The 25,640-nt window shown below is 47.0% G+C and overlaps 2 protein-coding genes and 1 long non-coding RNA gene across 6 annotated transcripts in view; 1 reads left to right on the top strand and 2 right to left on the bottom strand.

The window, feature by feature from the left end:
• Positions 1 to 8,571, bottom strand: part of tbc1d22a (TBC1 domain family, member 22a) — a 59,289-nt gene extending 50,718 nt beyond the window's left edge. For both annotated transcript variants that reach the window (XM_072709959.1, XM_072709958.1), the window contains exons 1-4: positions 8,371 to 8,571; positions 7,603 to 7,659; positions 6,341 to 6,756; positions 5,626 to 5,805 (exon numbers count right to left, since the gene is read on the bottom strand). In XM_072709959.1, the coding sequence (XP_072566060.1) occupies positions 5,626 to 5,805; positions 6,341 to 6,756; positions 7,603 to 7,659; positions 8,371 to 8,432 (715 nt within the window). In that variant the 5' untranslated portion in view covers positions 8,433 to 8,571. The remainder of the gene's footprint in view (positions 1 to 5,625; positions 5,806 to 6,340; positions 6,757 to 7,602; positions 7,660 to 8,370) is intronic.
• Positions 8,572 to 10,607: 2,036 nt separating this feature from the next.
• On the top strand, positions 10,608 to 23,632 carry LOC111857069 (ceramide kinase-like). Of its 2 annotated transcripts, none has more exons than XM_023837562.2 (13): positions 10,608 to 11,516; positions 14,226 to 14,348; positions 14,456 to 14,578; positions 14,958 to 15,083; positions 15,672 to 15,738; positions 15,990 to 16,135; positions 18,937 to 19,011; positions 19,271 to 19,423; positions 19,510 to 19,615; positions 19,890 to 19,963; positions 21,581 to 21,786; positions 22,137 to 22,321; positions 23,123 to 23,632. In XM_023837562.2, exons 1-13 carry the CDS (start codon positions 11,366 to 11,368, stop codon positions 23,214 to 23,216), a joined length of 1,629 nt encoding a protein of 542 aa, XP_023693330.2. In that variant the 5' UTR covers positions 10,608 to 11,365; the 3' UTR covers positions 23,217 to 23,632. The 2 variants fall into 2 exon arrangements, with proteins under 2 accessions (XP_023693330.2, XP_072566057.1); XM_072709956.1 differs by lacking the exon at positions 10,608 to 11,516 and adding an exon at positions 13,603 to 13,798.
• Positions 16,101 to 23,125, bottom strand: LOC140588232 (uncharacterized). Of its 2 annotated transcripts, XR_011989579.1 has the most exons (4): positions 22,977 to 23,125; positions 22,110 to 22,199; positions 16,471 to 16,580; positions 16,101 to 16,179 (listed from the first exon to the last, which is right to left on the bottom strand). It is a non-coding gene; the product is annotated as an uncharacterized lncRNA (long non-coding RNA). The 2 variants fall into 2 exon arrangements; XR_011989578.1 differs by having other exon boundaries at positions 16,135 to 16,580.
• Positions 23,633 to 25,640: the final 2,008 nt, after the last annotated feature.

Below are 25,640 nucleotides of genomic sequence, written 5' to 3'. Positions count from 1 at the left end.
CCCCCCCCCGGCACCTCGTTCTAGTCTCCCCTTAATAAACAGAGTGCTGCTTGCAGACTCCTGTCCGCGCCGCACAGCTCTGGCTGCTCCCGCACGTAAAGACCTTTCGTCGTGCATGTCTTGGCAGAGATGGGCTCCAGGCTGGCGCTGAGCCCCGGGGCCACGGGAGGGGGCCCAGTGCGCGGGCTCCCAGAATTCCCAGCTTCGCCGTGTGACACGCCCCAAGCTCATAAACAGGGGGTGCTCTTGTAAAAAGGTACTCTGCTGTATTACCTGTGCGGGGTCAAAAGAAATAGCGCCGGGGGGGGGGGGGAGGGGGGGGAGAGAGTGGACAGGATCCTGATGTTGCCGTGGCGACCCTAACGAGTCCTTTGAGCTGTAAACTCTCCTCCACTGCACTGTTTACAGGATGCATCTCATAAACGATGCCCGTGTGTGTGTGTGTGTGTGTGTGTGTGTGTGTGTGTGTGTGTGTGTGTGTGTGTGTGTGTGTGTGTGTGTGTGTGTGTGGGGGGGGGCATTCACTGGGAGATGTCAGCACCCTGTCATAAAACAGAGGGGAAACTGGAGGTTACAGGGCAGGAACTGGATTCCAGAGACAACAAGAGGTTCAGCGGAAAAACAGGCAAGCCAGCCCCCACGTCCCTCGCACGATTGATGGCAGCACAGGGGCCCAGATTGTGGAGGAGTCAGTTATCCTTCCGAGGCAGGATCCGGTCCATGGGAATCGACGGGCTACACCAGCCCTGATAACGAAGCGGATCACAGAACCCGGCGTGAGGAGCAGACGTGCTGCCAAGGTCACTCAAATGCTAATTTTTTAGGTCCCTTAATCACCTGGCCCTTAATCTCCATCTTTCTTTCCCGTCTCACTCAAGCCAAGATCAATGCAACTTCCTGTCTGAGATGGAGACGGCCGATTTTCACACAACGATCCGACGTTTTACGGCGAGCGGCTCTGAAAATGATAAAAGGGAAGGCGATAAGAGACGCAAGCGCTCCGATTCGCCAGGGCTCCCCATGGATGAATGGATGGACAGATGGACAGATATCGACTGAAGTGGTCAGGAGATAAACATCGATATGCTTAACAAGGCTGATGGATTCAACAACACCACACAATCCTGGTTTTTTTTCCCCAGTCTCCTCACCTGTTCGGCTTAGAAAAACAAGTTTGTGACACTGACACTTTAATAAACAGATTATTCTAATGTTCCAATCCTTAAGCTTCCCATAAATTCCTGCCGCTACAAAAACCCAGAAACAAAGACAGATGGTTTTCCAAAGTTCTGGGAATTCTACTGAACTCGCCCGCCGAAAAGGTAGTTAGGATACTCATGTGATGATAAACAAGCGTCCCTCAGAGAACGTCCCAGCAGCAGCCACGAGCAACACCGAGCGAAAACGTTGCCTTTCCTGCTTTGTACTGGAGGCGAGAGACCCAGCATTACCGTACACGCAGCAGAACCGTACACGCAGCAGAACCGTACACGCAGCAGAACCGTACCGTCAGCGGCCGGAAGGAACAGAAACACCAGCGATCGGGTAGCTGAGATGTCAAAGGCAGTTTAGTTAATTATGTTACATGCATTGCAGGGATTTTGTTTTTACTAGATATTTCCATATTTAAGGGGCAGGCAGGCAAGCTGATGCGCGCGCACACACACACACACACACACACACACACAAACGGACCACAAGTTACAAAGCCCCCAGGGTTGGGGAGGGTCCCCATGCTTTCCTTGTCAGGCTGCCACCCGCCCACCTGCCACAAGCGGCACTGCCCACTGGGCATTCCGGCCATCAATCAAACAACCCCTGGCAACACCCAGAGAGACACGTGCTGGAAACCGTGTCCAAAGCGCTCCCAGTGTGCATGTGCTTCACCCTGGAGACTCCCATATATGGCAGATGTCCCACACGAGGTCATAGGTCCGACAGCTGACATCACAAGGCCAATCAGGCTTGCCTATTCACACTGTGGGCCAAATCAGGTCCGCCCACTCACACCACATGGCCAATCAGGCTTGCTTATTCACATTGTGGGCCAAATCAGGTCCGCCCACTCACACCACAGAGCCAATCAGGTTTGCATCCTCACACCATGGGCCAAATCAGATCCACCCACTCATGTAACATGCCCAACCAGGCTTGACTGCTTAATTACTGGGCCACAGATGCCCTCTTCTCTCTGATTGGTTTTTAGATTCTGAGATGACCAAAGGCCAGTGAAACAAGGCTTCACTGCCTAAATTCACTGCCTAAATGGGCTTTCTGGGGCTTCACTGGTGTTTTAAATTATTTTTACATCAGTCCACTAGCTTGTGACAGCCGTGTCTTTCGAAGAGAAGCCAACGCATCTCAGCTGCACAGGGCCAGCCATCGCCACTGCCAGGATCTGGAGGGGAGGCCGCCCACGAGGAGTTAATAACATGGTACGGAATCGCCGCGTGGGAGGGGAGCGTGGAGCACACTGGGGGCTCCCTCAGCCAAACGGGGAGCAGGAAGGGAGCCGTCGCCAAGGCAACCACAGCACTGGCGCCAGGATGGAGACGCGACAGCCCGACGGCGGGAGCTAGCTGGGGCCCGGATAGCGAGAAAGGCTCCCAGGGGAGTGTGAGGTAGCAGGGAAGGGGGCGGAGTCAAGCCAAAAAGGATAGTGCTTCATATTGACAGGTGATACAGTCAAAGCAGGTGCTGGTAAAGCCTCCAAGCCGTCAGAGCTGCGAAACCAACTGCGGTATGTCGGGGAACTGGGGCTACGCAGGTCAAGGTAGAGCAGGGACAGGGGAGAGTGAGCTAAGGGACAGCAAATCAGTGCGGGGGCAGGGGGCGGCGAACAAGGGGACGGCGAGTCAGGGGACGCCAGGGCCAGGGGACGGCGGGGCCAGGGGACGGCGGGGCCAGGGGACGGCGGGCCAGGGGACGGAGGGGCCAGGGGACGGCGGGGCCAGGGGACGGCGGGGCCAGGGGGCTTTTCACAATCGAACAAAGCACTTCGTCTGAGTGTGAATGTGCTCTCAGTGCATCCAAGACTATACTCCACATGGTCACATTTATTAAACGGCACCAGCAAGTGCTCCCCATTTACGCAGCTGGATACTTGATGGGAGTAAATGAGTTTGTGTTCCCTGCTCCATCGTCCAACAGCCGCGCTCCTGAGATTGAGACGGTAACAGCTGCAGGCCCTGAATACTCTGATACCTGCAAATGATTGTCATTTACTATGTCCTGTGACTGCACTGTAATCTGGGTCAGAACCGCTGCAAACGCAGACACCACGGGAGAACAAGCAAGGCCCTGACTTTGAAATGTCCCCTAACTTGGTAAGCGGGGGAAAACTGCAAGTCGTTACGGACAGGTCTGAAAAATGTCAGGTGGTAACCAGTAAACAAGGCAGCCATCCATCTTGGGGGGGCGGGGGGGGGGTTAATGCAGGAGAACCCAAATCCCACACTAGAGGGCAGCGTCTCACATTATTCCCAAAGTAAGATGACATAAAAAATGCAGTATCCAAAAAAAAGTATGTTTTTGAGAAAAGTGTATCATCAGGGTGAATATTCAGCTTCTGGGGGGCTTGCGATGGAACAAGGACCCCCCCCCCCCTCCCCCAAAGTGACAACAGGCACCTGCTCCACCGTCCCCCTTAATTATGCGCATTCAATTAAGCCCATATTTCACAGTGCCTGCAAGGGCAGTCGGTCTGCTCCGCATCGCCATGGCAGCTGATTCCAGCGCAGTCCTGGAGATGCCCCCGCCACTGCGCTCATGTGCCATATCCAGATGGGGACCCGGAGGGGAGGGCCCTCGGGCCCCCGGGCCCCACGTGCCACTCACGCCTGCAGCTGGCAGAGGCCCCCCTGGCTGCTTCGACACGCTACGTCTAATTAGCCAATCACAAAGCTTGGCAAGCGACTGTCGGAAGGCACCGGCCCCGAGGACCGCAGGGGGATCGGTGCCGAGATGCAGGTCGGACATGGAACGAGGACGGCTGCTCGTTTTAAATCCGAAATAACATCCCCCTGAAGGAGGCCCCCCTCATCTTGCAGTGACAGGTGTTCAGGTGCCAGGGCTCTGCTGGGCCGGGCCGTCTCTGCTCAGGACCCCCCCGGGAGGCTCAAGCTACACGATCGCGCAGAAGGATCACAAATGAGCGGTGCAAACAAAATCACGGCATTTCAATGATGATCTGCGTTTAGGTCAGTGTTATTACTGACAAACAGAATATCTCACACACAGAAACACAGATTAAGAAACAAGCAAAGGCTCCCAGTGAATCAATGAAATTAAGAATTTCCATTGACGGCCTTAACTCTGTGATTTTATTGCAGTTAATGATGTCAAAGCCTAAACCAACACAATGGACAGAATCTCAGTACAGACTCTCACCATGTGACACTATAACAGTGTCACTGTAAAGGGAGAGGGCAGAACTGCAGCATGCCACAGCGTTACAGTCCCAAACAGTGACACTGTAAGGGGAGAGGGCAGAACAGCAGCATGCCACAGCGTTACAGTCCCAAACAGTGACACTGTAAGGGGAGAGGGCAGAACAGCAGCATGCCACAGCGTTACAGTCCCAAACAGTGACACTGTAAGGGGAGAGGGCAGAACCACAGCATGTCACAGCGTTACAGTCCCAAACCGTGACACTGTAAAGGGAGAGGGCAGAACCACAGCATGTCACAGCGTTACAGTCCCAAACAGTGACACTGTAAGGGGAGAGGGCAGAACTGCAGCATGCCACAGCGTTACAGTCCCAAACAGTGACACTGTAAGGGGAGAGGGCAGAACCACAGCATGTCACAGCGTTACAGTCCCAAACCGTGACACTGTAAGGGGAGAGGGCAGAACTGCAGCATGCCACAGCGTTACAGTCCCAAACAGTGACACTGTAAGGGGAGAGGGCAGAACCACAGCATGTCACAGCGTTACAGTCCCAAACAGTGACACTGTAAGGGGAGAGGGCAGAACCGCAGCATGTCACAGCGTTACAGTCCCAAACAGTGACACTGTAAAGGGAGAGGGCAGAACCACAGCATGTCACAGCGTTACAGTCCCAAACCGTGACACTGTAAAGGGAGAGGGCAGAACAGCAGCATGCCACAGCGTTACAGTCCCAAACAGTGACACTGTAAGGGAAGAGGGCAGAACCACAGCATGTCACAGCGTTACAGTCCCAAACAGTGACACTGTAAGGGGAGAGGGCAGAACCACAGCATGCCACAGTGTTACAGTCCCAAACAGTGACACTGTAAGGGGAGAGGGCAGAACTGCAGCATGTCACAGCGTTACAGTCCCAAACAGTGACACTGTAAGGGGAGAGGGCAGAACCACAGCATGTCACAGCGTTACAGTCCCAAACAGTGACACCGTAAGGGGAGAGGGCAGAACCGCAGCATGCCACAGCGTTACAGTCCCAAACAGTGACACTGTAAGGGGAGAGGGCAGAACTGCAGCATGTCACAGCGTTACAGTCCCAAACAGTGACACTGCAAGGGGAGAGGGCAGAATGGACACTGTAAGCGGAGATGGTACTGGAATTCTTCCGGAGACTGCTCCCTCCCCACACCAAAGATAAACATGCCTATCATCTCATCTGCGCTGCCGATGAGGGCATCTTACCGAGGTCGGTGTTTGGTCCGGCCAGAACCTGCCGGAACTTGTCCAGGCGTGACGCTTCCCTCTCCGTCATGGCAGGAGTGCCAGACGTGTTCTGGTCAGCCATGCGGGCCACCAGAGGGACGACGGGGCGCTGGGGCAGGGAGCGCTGCCGCTGGAGGGAAACCTTCTCCTCAATACCCTCTGAGAAACAAAACCAACATTACGACAGCCCTCTGTCCAGGGATCTAAAGCAGCTGAGGCCAATGTGACCAAAGAGTGTCCACCATGATATGATGAGGGGGGGCTATCACAGAGGAAAGAGGAAGGGGAACAAGCTTTGGGCTTTCACAATAATGATTTTATAATAATGAGTTTTTTAAATGAATATCCACAGTTATATATTTATTATATTCATAATTTCTACAGCTTTTTTAATACCATTTTGATCGGTACCCATGTATGAGGTGTATGTTTGATATTTCTGCCATTACGGTGGCTACCGGTAAATTTCGGAGCCCTTGTGTAAACTACTCGAACAATGATAAATCAAAAGTCCTTCATAAGCTGATTAAATTACAGAAACAGCTGCTCGCTACTGAGCTTCGTGAAAGGTAGGGTTAGGGTTTTGCAAGAGTGAGAATAAAGGCGGTACTCATTGGAAAGAGCCTCGCATGGAAGCTGGCGTGTAAAAGGCACCATGACAGGGAGCTGGGAGGCTTTAGGGGACCAGACTGACCCCTGGAGAAGCCGATGTGGGCCTCGCTCAGCGATTTCACCATCCTGCCGCCGGGGCTGGCTTCTGTCAGGACCGACCCGGGACTTGACTCCTCCCCTTCCTCCTCGGCCGGCGGCTGCGGCCGCCACTGCAACTCCTCCGCCACTGCCGACTCACGCTCTTCATCCTCCTCCTCTTCCTCTTCATCCGCCACACCCTCCTGCTGCTTCTGTAGTTTGCTGTGGTTCTCGATCACCTTGTTGGCCGTCTCCATGACGACCTCGATGTTCAGGTTGCGGGCGGCCATGGCCAGCAGCTCGTCATCGTCATCCCCTACGTCCCAGGCATCACTGGTGATGCTCTCAAACTCCTGGAATGTGGTGGCCTTCTTGGGCTTTCCTGGTGTAGCCGGTCCCTTGGTCCCAGCTTTCACCATACTGAGAGCAAAGCATATGAACAGCGGTCAGACTACATACACTTCTGATCCTAGGCAAAGTGCACATAGCTAAAGAAATGCAGCCTGCACTTCATTTCCACCTGATGTGTTTGGCCAGGTATGGATATTCTGACACAATGGAGTTTGCCCTACATATTCCAAACCATAATAACATGTGCACACTTATTACAAACAAAACTGGCAGTTCTGTCTATATTATTTGTTCACTACACACTATTTGTGTGACAATTGGGTTAAAAGAAAGATTTTGAAAAATTTTAATTATGTAATTGAGGTGAACACAAAATTAGAGAATTGTTGCACTGTACTGATGCTAACAATAAATCTAACTGAAGGTGAAATGAAATGACACAGCAGCAGAAAAAAACCTTTCATAAAAAAGAAAGGAAAGGAAATTATTGTTTAAAGTCTCGCAGCAACAAAAAAAAAAGAAATCTCTTTTCAAGATGACAAAAGTGGAGAAGAGAGAGCAGAGCTTGTTCTCTTATCAGCTAGGAACGTCGATGGCCTTATAGTGTAACAGAACCATGACAGAACTGTATCTTGATGTAATGCTTCTCTCATAGTGTAGCTCCCATCTGAACACCCAACAGAGAGTTTGAGCTGAGTCAGGAATGTTACATCAGAAAAATAACCTGTTCTATGTCTTAAAATACCAACTTTCTGAATGAATGAGCAGCAAACAGAAATTCCTCAAACTGGTACAGAAACACCGGTACCTTTAAACTTTGTTATTCATCGGTCAACTCCACAGGTATCAGAATTAATGAGAAAACAGAAGACAATATGAATTCACTAGAGGGGACAACCCAAGCCATAAACTTACTTGACATGTAGTAAAGGGTCAAAGGGGGGGTGCTGTGCTCCATAAACATGTTGTATGCTGGGGGGGTAGGAAGCAAAGACAGGTTAATCTCTACATCAGCATGGCGTCAATGCAAATCAGCCAGAGGGGACTTTACCCTGTCATATCATATCAGATCTCATATTATGCCATACAACTGGCATGTCAATTACTGATTTTAAGCAGTACTATAAAGATAACACATTGAACTTGAAGCGTGACGCTAATTAATTTTATGGTTTCTTTATAACGTTTATGATCTGGGAACAAAAGAGCTACTAAGTTCGAGTAGGAACGGTTTGGCAGCTTTGTCAGCTCTCTGTGCAAGCTGAACCTGACACCCAGGAAGGCGAATGGACTCGCCTCTTCAGTTCAGCCTCTACAGTTAGCGTCAAGCAGAAAAGCGGTTTCTAGTTAATTTATCAACGCAAAAGCGTTTTATAGGATACAGTAAAGCCCTGGTAAACTCGGCAGAAGAAGGTACTCCGCAGTGACAGGACTGTCACTTTCCAACAAGGTGTACCTTAGTTTTTTTTTCCCTCATTACTCTGCCAGAGGCACAGCTGATACATAGTTAACTGTGTACAGCAATCAACACGCACCACTACGTTTATCCTTCCGTTTCCAGCAGTAGAAAAGCAGTAACATAGAAAAAAAAACCAGTGACACATAACTGGTATTAACGTTTGCTTCTGAAAGCAAAACTACTTTGCTAGCCGTGAAAGGTAGCTGGATTAGCACGTCACATACCTGCCAGGAACCTTGGCTGTGTTTCTTTTCCAGAATTGTTTTTTGTTGCCGTCGTTTGACATTTTCTATTTGCCGTGTAATATCTCATTAAGCACGAAAAATGACAAGAGAAAAAAAACAAATGTGCAGATCGCTACCAGTGTTTTTATTTACACATAGCCTCTTCCTTAAACTCAGACAGCCGCCATGTTGATTCGGCCGTCTATGAGTAAGCGAGGCTCTGATTGGTTGATTTGAGGAACTTTGGTCGTTACCCAATCAAAAGTAACAACAAATGTACATGACCTATACGTAGAGACGTCGATTTTTGAAGTACAGTGCTACTTCCAACTCAGTCGAGATCACCTCACTATTGACGTGGAAATTTATTTATACCCAAGTGTGGGTCAGCACTGCCTGTTTTAGGAATTATTTAGGAATTATACTTTAACATTAAAGTAATGCAATATGTATACACTAAAACTAAAATAAAAATGGAATCCTACAACAGTGTCTTTTTTCTGTATGTAGTAGTGGATTTTTTTTATGGACTGATTCACAGCACAGCAGACTGAAGAAAATTGATGACTTCCTCTATTGTCAAGTTGAACTGAAAAGATTTAGTCTGACTAAACCTCCTAACCTGTAATGTAAAATGGATACTTGCAGTGGTCTACCTCGTGCTTACATGTAACTTTATATCACAAATACCTTATAATCTATGGACCTCATTGCACTTGGTTTTAAAATGTATCTTGGGCAATCAGATCATAAGTGGACCGCACGAAATATAAGCGTAAACGACCACCAAGGCAAATTGAGATCCGATCACTCAAACTACTTGCTGTAGTGGTCTGGGATGCATTTGACCACATATATCTCTTGTAGTGCAAACACTGTTGAAGGAATCTGTACACAAGTGGTCAGCTGGGCACCTTGGAGACAAATGACGGCCACACGTGTAAGCAGCGTTGTGTCTCAGCTGTCTGCTTGCAATCTAATCACTCAAGACACATTTAGAAACCAATTGTGAACTAGGCCAAAAATCCATTTCATATAGGTTCCCATACACATGTGTAGCAGCTATGGGTGAGTTTCCCAAACATACAAACAACGTAGCGTTAAGAAAGCTTCAGGAAACTCACCCTATGTCCAATACCCTTGTTATACATCTGTGAAAGTGTTGAGCTTCATAACCTCCATTCAACAGGCCTGTTGGGTATCTCATTGGAGATCTCTTATTGAATTGTTGAGAGAAGGACCCTCTTATGATCCAAATGATCTCAGAGGGGAGCCCTGTGAGAGAATGCCCGGGTACTGTGGCCTTTGAAGACAAGTGGTTAATGCAATTCAATTTATCATATTTAGTGTTATTATATTGATGCAACAAATTAATTGACAGTGATTTAACAATACTCCTTACATTATTACCTAGTTAAGGTTTTGTACAGTAGTAATGACAAAAGACAGCGAAGGGAAGTTGATTACAGGTCCGAAATCCATCTGGTACTTGCACATGCATATTTTTAAACGAAAACATGATCAAACACAAACTGAGAGCTGCTAAGGAAGTCGGGTTTTTTCGCATTAATCTGATCAAAGTGGAAGAGGCTCAAAAATTAAAGGTATAGACACACGAAATATTAATCAAAGCTCATTTCAAAGATAGCATACGATCAAACTGGTTTAAAGGCATCAGTGCAGTTTGGAAAATGTTTGCACGTATCTGCACTTGAGAGACCATATGGCTCGTGCCATCTGTGCCGGTCTAAAATAAGAATTATTAATCCCTTTAATAGTAAATCTTATCCAGACCAATTATCTTAAGCATATGGCAGTATACACACATTTTGTGCAACTCTGTCAGCATCTTTCTGTTTCAGCGTGCTTGACAAATTGTATTTATACATGATGTTTTTCTTAATATAGAACAGCCCCTTTGGATTACAAGTTGCGTTTGTCAATACATGACGGGTAACAGTAATTTGTTAATATGGACAATCTGGAAATCCTAGGGCGGCGAGTTTCTTTCTTTCTTTCTATCGATCCATCGTTTATACCTATCTATATATCTGCCTGTCTATGTGTGTCTGTATGCATGTCTTCTATTATTTTTGTAGGTACAAAATGCTGTTGATTAAACGAAGGAAGAAAAAAAAAACAAGAGAAATAATCCCTTGTATATCTGATCTTCCGAGATGCCACCCTTTAATTTTCTAAAGACGTCAGATTTTGAAAAATAAGTTTACTGCAATTGCAAGCATGATTTATACAAATAATCGGCCAGCTTGGTCAGCGCTTTTTCAAATAAATTTCCAAAGGTTTTCACTCTACTTTGAACACGACGTTCATGGACGACAACTGATTTTGGTCTCGTTTGAAGGTGTAACTTAATGTTTATAACGTGATTCAAATCTCCGTCATCCAAATCAAAATACTGTACTCGTTGCAAAACCTGTACAAATCACCAAGGAAGTTCGAGCCGTGGGCACCCCGGCAAACAACTCTATCGATAACAAAATTATGCCATAATTATTACTTTTAAGTTTGTTCTATCGCTATTATTTGGCTTATGCCTAAATGGATAAATCGAAATGGTCTTACGAACGCATTAAAGACTAATTATACTGATAATGTCGCGTAGGCTGCAGTGTACTTAATATCCACCTTGACGCACAATTAAAAGGCGTATAATAAATATATCAAATCCAGGTCCACCGAGATTGGTGCTCTTTAGTTGTTGCAACAATTATAACATCCGTGATAGTCCAATAATGGTTTACAGCCCACGGTTTCCAAAGGCTTATGGGTTTTTATGTTTTTGTTCATTCAAAACGATATTACGAGGTTTTCACACGTGGTACAGTAAGGTGTGTTTTCTCCTTTGCTGTGGGAGTATCCGACAGGACGGGTGTGCAGCTTGGTGAATGTACATATGCCTTGGGGGACCGGCGACGCGGACCGTGCGATCTGTGCGCTATTATCACGAAGTCCGACCTCCAGCTGAAGAGCGGCGATGGAGGAGCCGGAGTGTCTGCTGTCATCCCGATTTTTCCTGAAAAGCACCATCTTCGAGGTGAACCTCAGCCGTATCAGGCTGACGTGGAGGAACCTACAGACGAAAGCTGCCTCTGGAAGTCATAATACAAGCAATAAATTCAAAGTCGGTAAGTCGCTGGATTGTAGGGTGCAGGATTGTATATCTGTGCGCTTTGGCTGAGTATTTCTACTGGAGTAACTTACTGTAAACTGGGCGCTCCGGGTTTTTAAACGCTTATGATACTTAAACGCAAGTGTGAGCAATAATATACTTTACTTTCTCCACGGAAATGTATTTTTTAACAGTTTAATGAGACGTGAAAGTAATAGGCTTAGTATTCGCTGGCTGTCATTTTTTCAAAACAATAATAAAACTTTTGAAAAGTGATCAAAGATTTCCAAGGTCCCGTACAACGTACTGTCTTTTTCATAATTGGTGGATATGTCCTTCATAGCTCAATGAACACGCACATTGCTTAGGCTAAATAATGGAGTCCCATACTAATCCTGCACATGTGTAGCAGAAAGGATATATTCGTCACAGCTGAGATAAAACTTCAGGACTTTTTATGCCGTTGTCTTAAACACCAGCATTTCATGATCCGACTATGTTCTCCAGGAGCTATGTTGCATAGTCTACAGACTATGTTATGTAATCTCTTAACTGGAATCTCTGGATACTTAGACACACTTTATATCTCTTGAAACAAAATGCGATGGTAGGTGTGTGGAAGATACAGATTGTGTATTTCTTTCCTTTTTTGTCTGATATTGTTTTCAGGGCTGCCAGCTCTCACACATCTGGCGTGACACACACTTTCTGACTGGCGCTTACGCAAGAAATTTTACTGCAAATCTGTATTATTACATTATAAACTGAAATTAGCTACATCAAAAGCTTTCGGGTAGTTTGCAAACCCTATACAGACTATTTACAAGATCATAAAACTGTTACATACATGTGCATGTATGTGCAGATTTGTCTCAAGGTGAAAATCTCACCCCAGCCAGCTAAGCAAAGTCGACAGCTGCCAGAAGAGGAAACATTGCTGTTCCCCATCACAGTGCTCTCTGTTAGGAAAATGTTCTATTTTTGGAAGGGTAGTATTTTCATTACAATAGGATACAGTTAGTGACCCACTTCTTCACCGTACTGTAAGATTCTATGGTAGATTTCCAGCGAAAGGCAGTTATCTGAGCTGTGTTTTGCATAGCACACAGGAAGAGTCAGCCACGGGGAAATGACTTTGTGAACTTTCCTCTAGTGCTTGTAGGATTTTCTGGCCTCTCCAGTCTCATTAGGTTGTTGGGAGCCGGCACGGTTTGGCCTGAGAAGGGTCCCACATTAGTAGTAGGGGGATTATTTTTCTGTGGTTCTCTGGAGGTCAGGATTTAAACAAAACTTTGCCAAGAAGGGGATGAGCTGCAATGCTCCGGTGCATTGGATGCAGGCCCTGACAGGGTTTCCACGGAAACATCAATAAGCGTGCAATTACACCAAGATCTTTTTTCATACAAACCCGGTTTGTCAACAGGCTTAGCGAGTTAGACAGAGTTATAGTTGGCTTTCCCTCTGTACTCTTGGTTCTATTCCAACTATACAAATGAAACAGATCACACCTCTGTTTAGAGAACATGACTTTCCAGGAAACAATTTGAAGCCTGCTCTTTTCTGTCAGCTGACGATGACAGTGACTTCTTGACAATGCATTCTGCATGTGATGAACGTTATTACTGAATGGGATCTTTTGCTAGTTGTGCCTCAGATTTTAGCTGCTTCATTATAGTACCTTAGCCCTAAGCTATTTCCTATAAGCTATTTCCAAACATTATTCTGACCATCTCATTGTTGCGGAATTTCTCTCTGGTTCAAGTAATAAATAAAAGCAGTTTTGCTGAGCAAGGATTCACAAACTTTAAACCCATCTTAACCAGCTAAATGTAACTCAGAATGTGTCCAAGTGGCACCTGTGGATTCAAAATTCTCTTCTCCCTTCATTTAAACTCCCTAAAGTGATGTGTGAACTTATTTAACATCTGTCGCTTTGTTAATTTAAAAGTTTCCATTCGGTCAGACAACGCTATTTCTTTTTAATGCAAATAATGGGGCCGTAATCCATAATGCTGTTATCGGCTCACTTGCAGTTCCATGTCTGTTTCGCAGTGATAAAAAGACCTCAGTGCTCTCTGTAAGGTCTGTCATCTCCTGAAGGTGTTGCTAGTCTACGGGGAGATAGCAACAATTGTAGAGAAGAAGTACTTTCAAAACAGCCATTCAGTGTACTCAGAGACACCAATTACGTGTCCTGGCATCCTGTAATAAAGCCTGAACAAAGTAAAATAAAAGCTTTTTTTTTTCCAAACAACTTTTAAAACCCAGTTACTCATTTCGGAGCCACAGTTACAGTGGGTGAGTGTAGTTTGCTTGACAGGGACTTGACTGGATGTTTAATTCCATAATTTCAGAATATTCAATAGAAAATGGACTAGATGGTGGTATTCCTCTTATGTATGTAACAGTTGTTTTTACATACCAGTCATAAATACAGCATATGTACCATTTAATTCTACTATAATTCTACTTTTGCTGCAACCCTGACCGGGACAGTGGTTTAACAGTGGTTAAACGATGGATGGATAGTTCTACATTTATTCTTTCATAATGGTATCCTTGTTGTCCGTTTAAACCAGGTTTATGTCATTCATTTATTGATTTCTGTCCAACCAAATGGTTTTATCTAGTGAAACCTGAAGTGTGTTCGCCTGCTTTATCAATGGATGTTTGTGTGGTTTTTTTTTTTTTTTGGTGAGAATGATGCACTTTTCTGCTTCCACAGTGAGCGGTTCTGTACCCATGTGTGAAATCATCGCCGTTTATGAGGCTCAGGGCATCTCCCCGATCAAAAACGGTCAAAGATGGACCCAGGAGCAAGAGAAAGCCTGCCAGGGTGCCTTCACAGGTACGGGATTGGACAGTGGTGCATTAAGAGGGGTGTGGCCTTGATATGGCCCCACCTCCACCGTCACTCTCAAACACCCCCTCAGAGTCTGCGCTCTGTCCTCCTAGTGTCCTACGTGGAGAGGGAGGGTCAGCACCACTGGCGGCCACGTGACGTCACCTTCCACTGGCCCGATACCCCCACCTGTCGCCACTGGGTCAGCACCATCAGGGAGCAGATCAGCCTTCTCAGTAAGGCTCCTGTGCTTTCACAGCGTCTTTCGCTCTTGGCTGGTCACATGTCTCTCAATAACACTTTACACATTACCTACATACCTGTAAGTCACTGAACACATTTTTACTACGGTAAAGAATTTATAGCACAGACCCCACCCCAGTGAACCACAGATGTATAGCTCCTTTCCTTGTTCTGCCCCCATACCCACATGACTCTCGCGTCATTTTGTTCCTGTGATGTGTCCCTGGTCAGCTTTATATAATGTAATAATTTACACGCCCGTAAGGATGAGTCTCTTTAGTTATCTACAGAGAAGCTTAGGAAAGTTCATTGTGCTTTAGAAAGAGTTTATAGACAGAGTGAACAGAGACTTAATAACTAATTATCTCCTAGACCACAGACCCAAGCGTTTGCTGGTCTACATTAACCCCAACAGTGGCAAACGGCAAGCCAAGCAGATTTACGAGCAGAGGGTGGCCCCCCTTTTCTCCCGCGCCTCCGTGTCCACGCACGTGATCGGTGAGTCCCCGTCGACGCCGTGCATTAACATTTTAATGAAACATGGTGCCGTTACGGGCCCATGGATGATCTCCGCTGTTGGGCGGCAGGTTCCGGCCCGGAAAAAAAACGCCGCTATTTATGACTTTGGCAAAGTATTATAATGAGGACTGTGACAGTCCATAACAGTAATGATCCGAAGAAATCTTTGAAGAGAGACCCAACTAATCACTGGCACCTGGCAATTATATGAAGCATGGGGTGGACACCCCCTCCAGCGAATGTCACCGTGATGTTCGGAGACGCTGAATGAATATCAGTCAGTAAAGATCCAGACACAGGTGCACCTGAACTCTTAGCTTGCTGACCCTGAGGTGATGGTGACCAGACTGCAATAAAGCAAAGTAGCTGCATTCATAAGGCATTTTACAGTAAGATACTTTATATAATGACTGTCTGACTCCCGTCAGCATAATCTCCTAAAGTCAGCCAAAAGCTATCAAAAGTATCCTACATTTTTAGACATATAAGACATTTTGGCTTCAGCTCAAATGCCTCAAGGCAGAGGGACAGAGGGGAGACGCATTTGTGATTCATTTGTTTCCATAGTAACTCGAGATAGGGATCATGCCAAGGACCATTTGGCCAGTGATGCAGACCTAACGAAGTACGACGGGTAAGTCTGCACCCGGACCAGGGATCACAATAGTCGTAGGACACAAATGAACTTGTTTGCTGGCGGATAATTTCCCCAGTCTCTCGGTTTGGGGCAGAGCCGGTAAACAAAAGGCTTAGTGAGGGACTTGCGGCGGGATTTGGGGATCTTGGTGGGATTCGGCCGCTCCGTCGTGTATTTATAGGGTCCACCTTTGCGGAGTGTTGCTATGAGTCGGCTCAGTGTCAAGCGTCTCCTCTCGCGCCCGGCAGCGTGGTGTGCGTCGGGGGTGATGGCATGTTCAGCGAGGTCCTTCACGGGCTGCTCACCAGGACCCAGAGAGATGCTGGAGTGGACCAGAACAGTGCGGAGCAGAATCCGGCGCCCTGTGGAATTCGAGTCGGCATCATCCCGGCAGGTAATCGCACCAGCCATGAGCAGAGTGTACCGCACCGCCAAAGTCTGAGCAATAGGAAAACAACTTTAAAACTGGGAATGCTGGGAGAGAGCCCATAATACTGGGGGATGCTGGGAATCAGCCCATGAAGTTCTGGGATTGCTATAAATTACCCTGTCATTTTTGGGAATACTGAGAATCAGCTATTAATAAAAGGAATGCTGTATAAAAGCCGTTAATAGCTTCATCTTTGTTGCATCTTTGTAATGTCGAACTTCATCACTATGGTAACAGTACTTGTCATAGCATATTTTGGCATTTGCAGATGGACTGGGGATGTAAACACTTTAGATTACCTTTGAAGATGTTGGGTAGCAATCCTCACGATATCAAGCTGTCATCATTGTCAGCTGGAAGACGAGAGCGAAGTTTGTTATGGGATGGCATTCTTGTCAATGGCTTGCAGCTGTGGGGAAACGCAGGTGTCTTCAGCCTGAGTGTGTGTGTGTGTGTGTGTGTGTGCGCGCACTTCGAGGTGAGCTGTCGGATTAATACTGACGGGCCAGAGTTGGGAAATCTCCAGATTTTGAATAGACCAGTAATGCAAAAATCCGACCAGCGACATGTGCAGTACATTCACCGAGGCAGCGTCAAATTAAAGTTAAATTCCACGCTGGAGCACATGCCGCCGCGGTTTCCATGGCAACAGCACGGCCCCCGTCACTCGCCGAGATGGCAAGGGAAGCACGACGGGGCCATCATTCAGATTTCCCTTCCATTATGCATGCGATGCCCCATTTTTAAATCATTGTAAATAGGAGAAACAGAGAGTAAATTGGATAACGTGATTTGTTACCATCGCTGGAGATTTGGGGCCCGGCTCCGGTGTCTGCTTGTCGCCGTGAGCTCCCAGGCCTTGCGGTGATGTAGCTGTCCAAACACTAATGCATTTTTTGGTCTCACTGCGCTGACACTTCGCCTGGATGCCTGAGATTGGGAATGACTCCACAGAGAGGTCTCCCTTCCGCGGCCCCTGAGAAAACGTTAACGGGCCCCTGTATATTTTTTCGATTTCACATGCGAGACATCCTGGGCAACAGCGCCGCTGAAGCATCGTACCATCAGAATGGGTCATGTAATGCTGAAAAATGTGACCCAACTGAGCTGCCACCACCTGGGGGCTGGCCAGACCCCGCCTTGGGATCAGGCGATTTCACGCTGTGACCGAGTCTAATTCCAATAAACAGCTGCATTGTATCTCCTGCTGGCAGGTACACGATACATATTCATGAGCTTAAATACAGAAGCTTTCGCTTCCTATGTCTGACACACACGCCATTTGTGCGATTTCGGCACCGTACCTATGTGTGCTTGCGTTTGTGTCCCTTTGCCTAATTAAAATAAAGATCGAATCGGATTAATTTTCCTTAACGTTACTCACAGGATCCTGTTTATCCTGTTATTTACTCCATACTTAATCATTCACACTGTGAAAGAGCACTCCTCAAAGAAGGGTACACCCCTAAAAGGCTGTGTCATCCGCAGATGGGCAGGGAGAATCAGTAAGGTTTAATCTGTGACAGATTGTTGAAAAGTCAGTAAGGTTGAAGGCTGCCACGCTAACCACATAAAAGTATATCAGGCAGCCATTTTTAGTACAGTATTCACCAAGGGAGTCATAAAGTGCCTGTTTTCATCATAAGCGATCTCAGTAATTCCCCTGCCTATCTGTTCATCACAGGCCGTTTCAACAGTCATTTTTTATTTGTAGGCGTTTTGAGCGAAAAGGCGTGGGTGGTTATTACATACTTATTCTGAAATAGAATTTGGACGGACCTTAAAAACCCCGAGGGATGGGAGATATGGTTGCAAGGGTAATCAGGCTTCGTGTAACTGATAAGGCTGCAGGACAGCCCCACTGTTCAAGAAAATTTAGAGCATTAGCGCTATGGACCGCGATCTGATCATTTTTACAGTTTGAAGAAGCTAATCGTCAGAAGACAGAAGACCTTTAATCAGAGTGGTTAAAAATGTTTCAGCTTAAGGGCAGATAGGCAGAGTGCCTTGTTTCGGGTGCTGCGTGTCGACACTGACTGAACCAGGGACGGGCATGATTTATGATATTTGTATTTCAAATAAGATGATTTAAATACAGTATTGTATTTTGTAGTTTGAATTGGACTTCATAAGAATAATTATGTAATTTGCATCAAAATACTTTGATGTTCAGTAGCTTTGTAGTTTCCCGGTAAAGAACGGGTGATGACGTCGTGTGCGTCTAACGTTTGTGTGTACACAAGGCGGAAGTTTGATTTTTTCCAGTCATTTTACTGAATGGCCATTAGAGACTATAGCTGAACCAAAAGACTTAAAAGCTCCATTCAAGCCTATTAGAGTTTAAAGTCTTTAAGGTGTTGCTGAGTGAAGCACTTTCGTTTTGTTTGTCATTTTGTTGCTTTGAGTTATTTGCGTCTGTTTTGCAGCAGTTCTGTCAGTTAAATTACAAAAGAAACATTCCACATTTATTGTTACCATTATCTGAGGGTTCACGTCAGCAACTGGGATATACATTTCATATTTGTACTGTGTCTGTATTGCATTGTATTGCCTGGCCATTTGAGTCAGTTTGCGTGTGAAGGATCAAACTGATATAGAATAGAAGTATGTGGTTGTATTTTTGTATTTTTAAAATACAAAATACTGCAGTGTATTTGATACTTTTGCTTGGTGGCTGTACTTTGTAGTTCATTTTGATATACTTAAAAATAGGATATTTTTGATGCATTTTTGCTCATCTCTGGACCCAATGACGTCCTTCCCAGGTTCTACCGACTGCATCTGCTATGCCTCAGTGGGGACCAACGACCCTGTGACTTCCGCCTTGCACATCATCGTTGGTAAGGACTTTTACGCCGTCCGTGACTGAGGCTGGGACTATTCCAGCATCCTTTAATGGTGGTGGCCATAAATTGAGCCACCGTTCATATCATTGGCCATCAGTGAGTGATGGGGGAGGGAGCACTTTAGGGGCCAATCAGCTGTCAACAGGGGTCCAGTCCCACCGCCCCATATACAGCCCTAGACAAGGGCGAGATGTGACATATGTGAGGTGCCTGACGTTCACCCATCTCCCCCCCCCCCCCCCCCCCCCCCCAGGAGACTCCCACGCTCTGGACGTCTGCTCGGTCCACCACAGGAACAAGTTCCTCAGGTACTCCGTATCCATGCTCGGATACGGTTTCTATGGCGATGTGCTGATGGACAGCGAGAAGAAGCGGTGGATGGGGCCTGTCAGATACAGCGTCTCAGGTGCATTCAGTCAGCACACGCTTAACCCCTCTGCACTCTCGCCCGGAACCCGCGCTCCATACTAACCTACGCCGCCCTGCCTGCAGGCTTCACCACGTTCCTCGCACATCACTCTTACGAGGGCACGGTATACTTCCTCCCGGCAACGGACGTTTCGGGGAGTCCGAGGGACAAAACCAAGTGTCGGGCTGGGTGAGTTCTGCCACACTGGCATCTTTGGAGCAGTTCGGGAGACGAGGTTAAACCATGTCGGAGAAGATCAGCCTGCAGAGTGTGGGTAGGTGGGTTTTTTGTGTGATATATTCCTGTCAGGAAGCGCCAGCGAGAGCAGCGGGACATGGACACCTTTACGTAAGGGCAGGCCCCTCACTTATTAAAGCCACCAGAGCCTGCCGGGGAAATCTCAACATGGCAACTCGAGCCGGTGATGCTTATGTATAATGTCCCCCCATTCTGACCCACGCAGGTGCCTCCCCTGTCAGCGGGATGGCCGGCCGCTCTCTGACGACAGCGGGAAGGACAAGGAAACTCCTAACAAAGGTGGGACATCTTCTCTTTCACTTTTTGTTGCAACACAACACCACACAAAATCCCATCGTGTATCCCATCATGGGTCACACTAGCTCAACGGCACGTCTTCTGGTGAGGAACGCGACGTCCCTCTTCTGTCCATGAGTTTGTCCCCTGTCAATCCCCGCGTCTGTTCCTGAGTTTTTTTTCTGTCAATCCCCGCGTCTGTCCCTGAGTTTGTCCCCTGTCAATCCCCGCGTCTGTTCCTGAGTTTGTTTTCTGTCAATCCTCGCGTCTGTCCCTGAGTTTGTTTTCTGTCAATCCCCGCGTCTGTCCCTGAGTTTGTCCCCTGTCAATCCCCGTGTCTGTTCCTGAGTTTGTTTTCTGTCAATCCCCGCGTCTGTTCCTGAGTTTGTTTTCTGTCAATCCCCGCGTCTGTTCCTGAGTTTGTCTTCTGTCAATCCCCAAGTCTGTCCATGAGGTTATCCCCATCTGTCCCCGAGTCTCCTGTCTGTCCCAGATTTTGTCCTCATCTGTTCCTGAGTCTGTCTGTCTGTCCTGTGATTATCCCCCACATCTGTCTCCTGCCTGTCCCTGAGTCTGTCCCCATGTCTCCCCAAGACTTTCTCCTGTCCCCGTGTCTATCACCCATGTCCGTTTCCCACCGGTCCCCTGTCTGTCAGCACTCCCACTGTGCGTTGGGAGGGACTCCTCTTCCATCAGACCATGACTCACTGCAATATCGCTCCAGCTCAGCACCCACCGGTGCAGCCCATCCCCTCCGGAGAGGTGGGGGGGCTCGAACTGTGACATGAATGTGGTAAACATTATTTGCAGTCGTTTATGGTAAGCAGCAGATAAGTTGTGTTTACCGAAAACAACAGATCACACCCCTGATCCCTAATTGGCAGTTTTACATGTTAATTTATTGAGCTCGCCTCTTCCGGCTCCTGCTGATATGTTTCCCGAGGGGCGATGAGTGTGCGCACAGGCCCGTCTTAATCAGGAAGGCGGCGGCGATGCCAAACTTCTTTCTGATTTTTTTAAAACCTTGCCCGAATGAGTGCCGTTGCTGTTACTTGTTTGGAATGAAAATATCACAAGTGCAGACACTGCAGGCCTGGTCCTGGCAGCACGCATGCAAATCAGCTTCCCAGAATGCAAATGTGCCATTTCAGAGGCCAAGGGCTAATGTGCATCAAAGCCCCATCCTGTTTTTCCTCGTTTAAATATCCAATAAATGTGTTCTCTGTGCAAAAAAAAAATCATTGAAAGCAATACAACCCATCTCTAATTAATATGTTCACTGCGTGTTGATTGGCTGGGATTATTTTGTTGGTATAATAACGCAGGAATCCTGAATAATGAAATGCACACTATTGCCAATAGTCATGGCCCCCACATAAAAACACTTCTGAAATAGTGATCTTGAAACCATTCTGCTTTCAACAATATAACCATTATGAACACTGCTCTCAGATTTGTGTATTCTTGTATGGAACGCTGTTCCTTCTCCGGTCGTGGCTCATTGTTTTCTTTGCGTGGAACGATGTTCCTTCCCAGGTTGTGACTCATTGTCCTCCTTGTGTGGAACGCTGTTCCTTCCCAGGATGTGAATCACCCTCCTCTCTAATGTCCGTCCCACAGATCACCATCATGGGTGGCAAATGATCCAGGGAAAGTTCTTGGCCATCAACGCAGCCAGCATGAGCTGTGCATGTCCCCGTAGCCCCGAGGGACTGTCCCCTGCCGCCCACCTGTCTGATGGCACCACCGACCTTATTCTTGTCCGTGACTGCTCCCACTTCAACTTCCTCCGGCACCTGTACCGCCACACCAACACAGATGACCAGGTGTGTGTCACCCTCCCACTAATAGGTGTCCCCTCACCAGTAACACAGGGTAAAACAGGCATTACCACAACTCACGTACTCTGGTGTAATGCAAGTATTCCAATCACAATATTTAGGTGTAACGCAGGTATTTCCAGCATGATACTCAGGTGTAACATAGATATTCCCAATATGGTACTCAGATGTAATGCAGATATTCCCAGCACAGCCTACTCAGGTTTAATGAAGGTATTTCCACCTCATTACTCAAGTGTAATGCATGTGTTCCAACTCCAGTACTCAGGTATATCAGAGACACTGGTGTAACACAGTTTGGTACTCACTCCCCCCTTCTCCTCCGCACCCCACAGTTCGACCTGGGCTTCGTGGAGGTGCACCGCATCCGCCGGTTTCGCTTTGTCCCCGGGAATGACCTGGAGCCAGAGTGGAAGGGGGACAGACCGATACAGTTCAGCCCGAGCTATGGATGCCAGCCCACGTGGGGCAGGTGGAGCTGTGATGGAGAGGTCCTCCACCAAGCAACCATCGAAGTCGGGTATGACGAAGCCAATGTGCAGCTGTTAGCTTTACCTGTGCGAGTCAGTGTCTCAGGACCAAAACACTGATCCACGGCTATTAAGTACATTTACGTGTGTGAAAAACAAGAACAGGCATCTATATTCCATGCTCTTGGACAGGAATACTGGTTGCTCAGCTGTTTACTATGATTTTACAACTCAGGCTTCTCATTAAATATTCTGTAAAGATACCAGGGCCGATAAAGAATGATTTAATTGCATATGGTTGACAAAACCTTTGTATATTATGACTACTCACTCCAGAATTCATTATAACTTTAATGCACCGTTGTAACCAATCACTGAATTGTATTTTGCCAATGATGCATGGCTGCGTGATGGATTTAATTTAATAGGCCTCCTGCTGTTAAAAGCTTACTTCCATTTAATTAAGAAAGAAATCCATTATTTCGTTGCATTTTCCCCTCTAGTAATTGTTCCTGATGTGAGTCAACAAAACAACTCGCTTGTAGAGATAAGTAATGAGGACACAGAGGCTAAAGACAGTAAAAAGAACAAACAAAAAAACATTAATCTTACTTGTAGGAAATAGACGCCTTTCTACATAGTTAAATACTGTAGTACGTGAAATTAGGCTAAAAGGAAAGACACATATCCTGCGCAGATACTTACAAGGCTGCCGTTTTACTCAGCCGTTTTTGTCTTATCAAAGATACACAACAGTCATTGTGAAGATGGATGTCAGGGGATTGAGAACAGAACCAGTAATGTTGTTTCTTAGCTTTGTGTTGAAAGGTTATTGGTCTTCGTGTCCCCAGGGTGCACTGTGGGCTGATCCAGCTGTTTGCCAGAGGGATCGAGGCGCAGGAAGGATTTCAGGAACAGTCTACCCCCTCCACTCAAACAGTATGAAGCACTGTTCTCATCTCCAGAACATTCCGACCAGACTGCATATGGGTTTTACTGTGAAGCCACGTCGCCGGGACCTGTGTACTTGTCATCAGCCTCTGATTGGTTGTTAGGTCGGGTTCCGCTGGTGATGTCATGCTGTTTTTTTTTATTTTTTATCCGTCCTTGGAAGCTTTCATATGTTTACCTCTTTCACAGATAAATTATGATTGGCACCTGGCGTGCCAGCTGAACCACGAGTTTACTGTCGCTGTGACCCTTAACCCAGCTGAGGAGATCGATCGCGGGTTTTAGTATCGTTCTCCAACAGTTGACCTTTGGGTTTCAAGAATGACAGCTGGGATCAAAGATTCTTTGTCGACATGTATTTATGAAACGTTTTTGGTAATTTTAAAATAAAAACTTTACTCTGAAAGCCATTAATCTCTTATTTTTTGTGTGATTGTTTTACAGTTTCCAGTGTTTTGCCTTACCAGTGACCAACAATACAGAAAACAGGTTCCGCATGCAAGCATTATGCACTCGATCTCCTCATATTCTCAAATATCTAAAGCCTTACAAGGGCAAGCAGAATCTCAAGTCAAATCCATTTCCTTTTGCATATCGTGTGTGCCCAGGTTTATTCTCAATGCTCTCATCCCAGCTTCTCCGAGGTTCGGTAAGTATTTCTTAAAATAGCACATTATAAGCTGCTGATGTTGGGTCCTCAGTCCTGCCCCTGGATATTTGTAGCTTCTCGTTTTCACCAGACACATCAGATTCAAATTCATAAAAACTGCATTGGTCCCTTGAGTGAAATTACGACACATTGGAACTGTGTTGGTCTCGGCCTAACTAGTCACGATTCCAATTTAAGGCCCTCCTGGGTCCAGGGAGACTGGTTATGAGATGACAGGCAGCATATGAGGTCCTGCCCCCCAGGCAAACATTTTGGGGTGATATGGGATTGATTTATTGTTTATTTACTTTGGTTTCACGTTTCACATCGGAGCCATTTAATTGACATTATTTTCGAAGTTCCTGTAAAAATCCCAATGTAACGCTTTTCAGTTCCGATAATCTTAACCAGCATGACTGGAATACAAATATATTCCTGTCACTGCTTTTGATAGTACATCTGTTTTCCAGGAAACGCGAACTTGGCGGATTCTGGTGCATGTTATATACGTATTGATGAGGTTTTGAAATTGGGATCCTTGGAGAGGCTGCCTCATTCTCAGCTGGTCATATAGCTACAGTACCTACCTGTGGGTTTGCATTACGTTTCTGGTGTCAGGACAGGGTTTTTCAAGGACAGAACATCTAGGGAATCGGCAGGACACCTACGGACACATCTTTGGGTGTCCTGCATGCTGGGGCCCCGGGTTCCAACTGGCTGACTTTCTCTCTGAGAGGAACAGAGTCTGTCGGGGACCCAGCTCAGGAACTTCTCAGGAACTCAGGCAAGGGCGGGGTCACAGGGGCACTAGCCCCAGCTGAAAGCTGATTGGCCCTAGAGTGCGCCCTCCCCTGTCACTCAACAATTCAAAGAATATCATTGGCTAATGATTAGGTTCGCCCCTCTGTATGAATTTCGCCCCCCTCATGTGAGCCACCTGAAACTCAGGTCATCTAGTGACCCTCTCCCCAAATGGATGGGACCTAAACCCAGGAATCACCAGAAACCAATGTATAACGACGCCTGTTCAGCTCTTGTAGGAAAGTCAGCTATTTTTTTTTTTCTGCTCCCAACAAAACCACAAAAAGGTATGATAAGAAAAAAACTGAAATACACACACACACACACACACACACACACCACTATGAAGAGGATTTCGGTCAGCAATCCTCTGCCGTTTAGCTTGAAGAAACAAGTGTCACTCTGGACTCAGAAACATACTTCAGGAGCACCTCGAATCGACTTCCAAAGCGCTCGTTTTCATCTCCGTTCCCCGAGCCTGCTTCTACCCTGGGCTCTGGGAGGCCTGGTGATGAAGGGAATGAGAGCGAAGGTGCATCAGCGGAGAGGAGGCAGCCATCGCGCAGACCTCGCTCCCTGTCCTTTCAGTCGTCACCTGGCTTTCGATCCGTTCCTGTACCCCACTAATCCCATCACATTCGCCCCAAAGGTACTCGACATTCAAGCCAGGAGCAGCTACCGACAGTGACTGCGGGCCTCTTCAGCTTAAACGTGATACAGGCCGCTGGCATACAGGCCTCTCACTGCTGGCAGGCCGTCCCATCAGAGCTGATTAGCGTGTTTGCCCCATGTGCCCCCCCCCACCCCCAGCTGGCTGATACTACCTCCGCCATTTTGTGAGCAGATTGAGGTTGGTCAGATTTTCTTTCAGTTGACTTGGGGGGGTGGGGGGGGGGTGAGATGGGGTGCTGTACAACCTTCCAATCAGTGAGACGCAGCCTCTCCAAAAAAAGGTTGCAGCATGATTT

This window comes from Paramormyrops kingsleyae, chromosome 3 (assembly GCF_048594095.1).
Source record: "Paramormyrops kingsleyae isolate MSU_618 chromosome 3, PKINGS_0.4, whole genome shotgun sequence".
Lineage (NCBI taxonomy): Eukaryota > Metazoa > Chordata > Actinopteri > Osteoglossiformes > Mormyridae > Paramormyrops > Paramormyrops kingsleyae.
Note: the sequence above shows the minus strand (reverse complement) of the source record. Positions and strands in the feature narration are given on the sequence as shown.

Coding starts and splice junctions, on each gene's coding strand:
- LOC111857069 (XM_023837562.2), top strand. CDS start 11,366: ATGGAGGAGCCGGAGTGTCTGCTGTCATCCCGATTTTTCCTGAAAAGC. Junction 14,579..14,957: donor GGAGCAGATCAGCCTTCTCA/GTAAGGCTCCTG, acceptor ATTATCTCCTAG/ACCACAGACCCAAGCGTTTG. Junction 21,787..22,136: donor ACACCAACACAGATGACCAG/GTGTGTGTCACC, acceptor CGCACCCCACAG/TTCGACCTGGGCTTCGTGGA.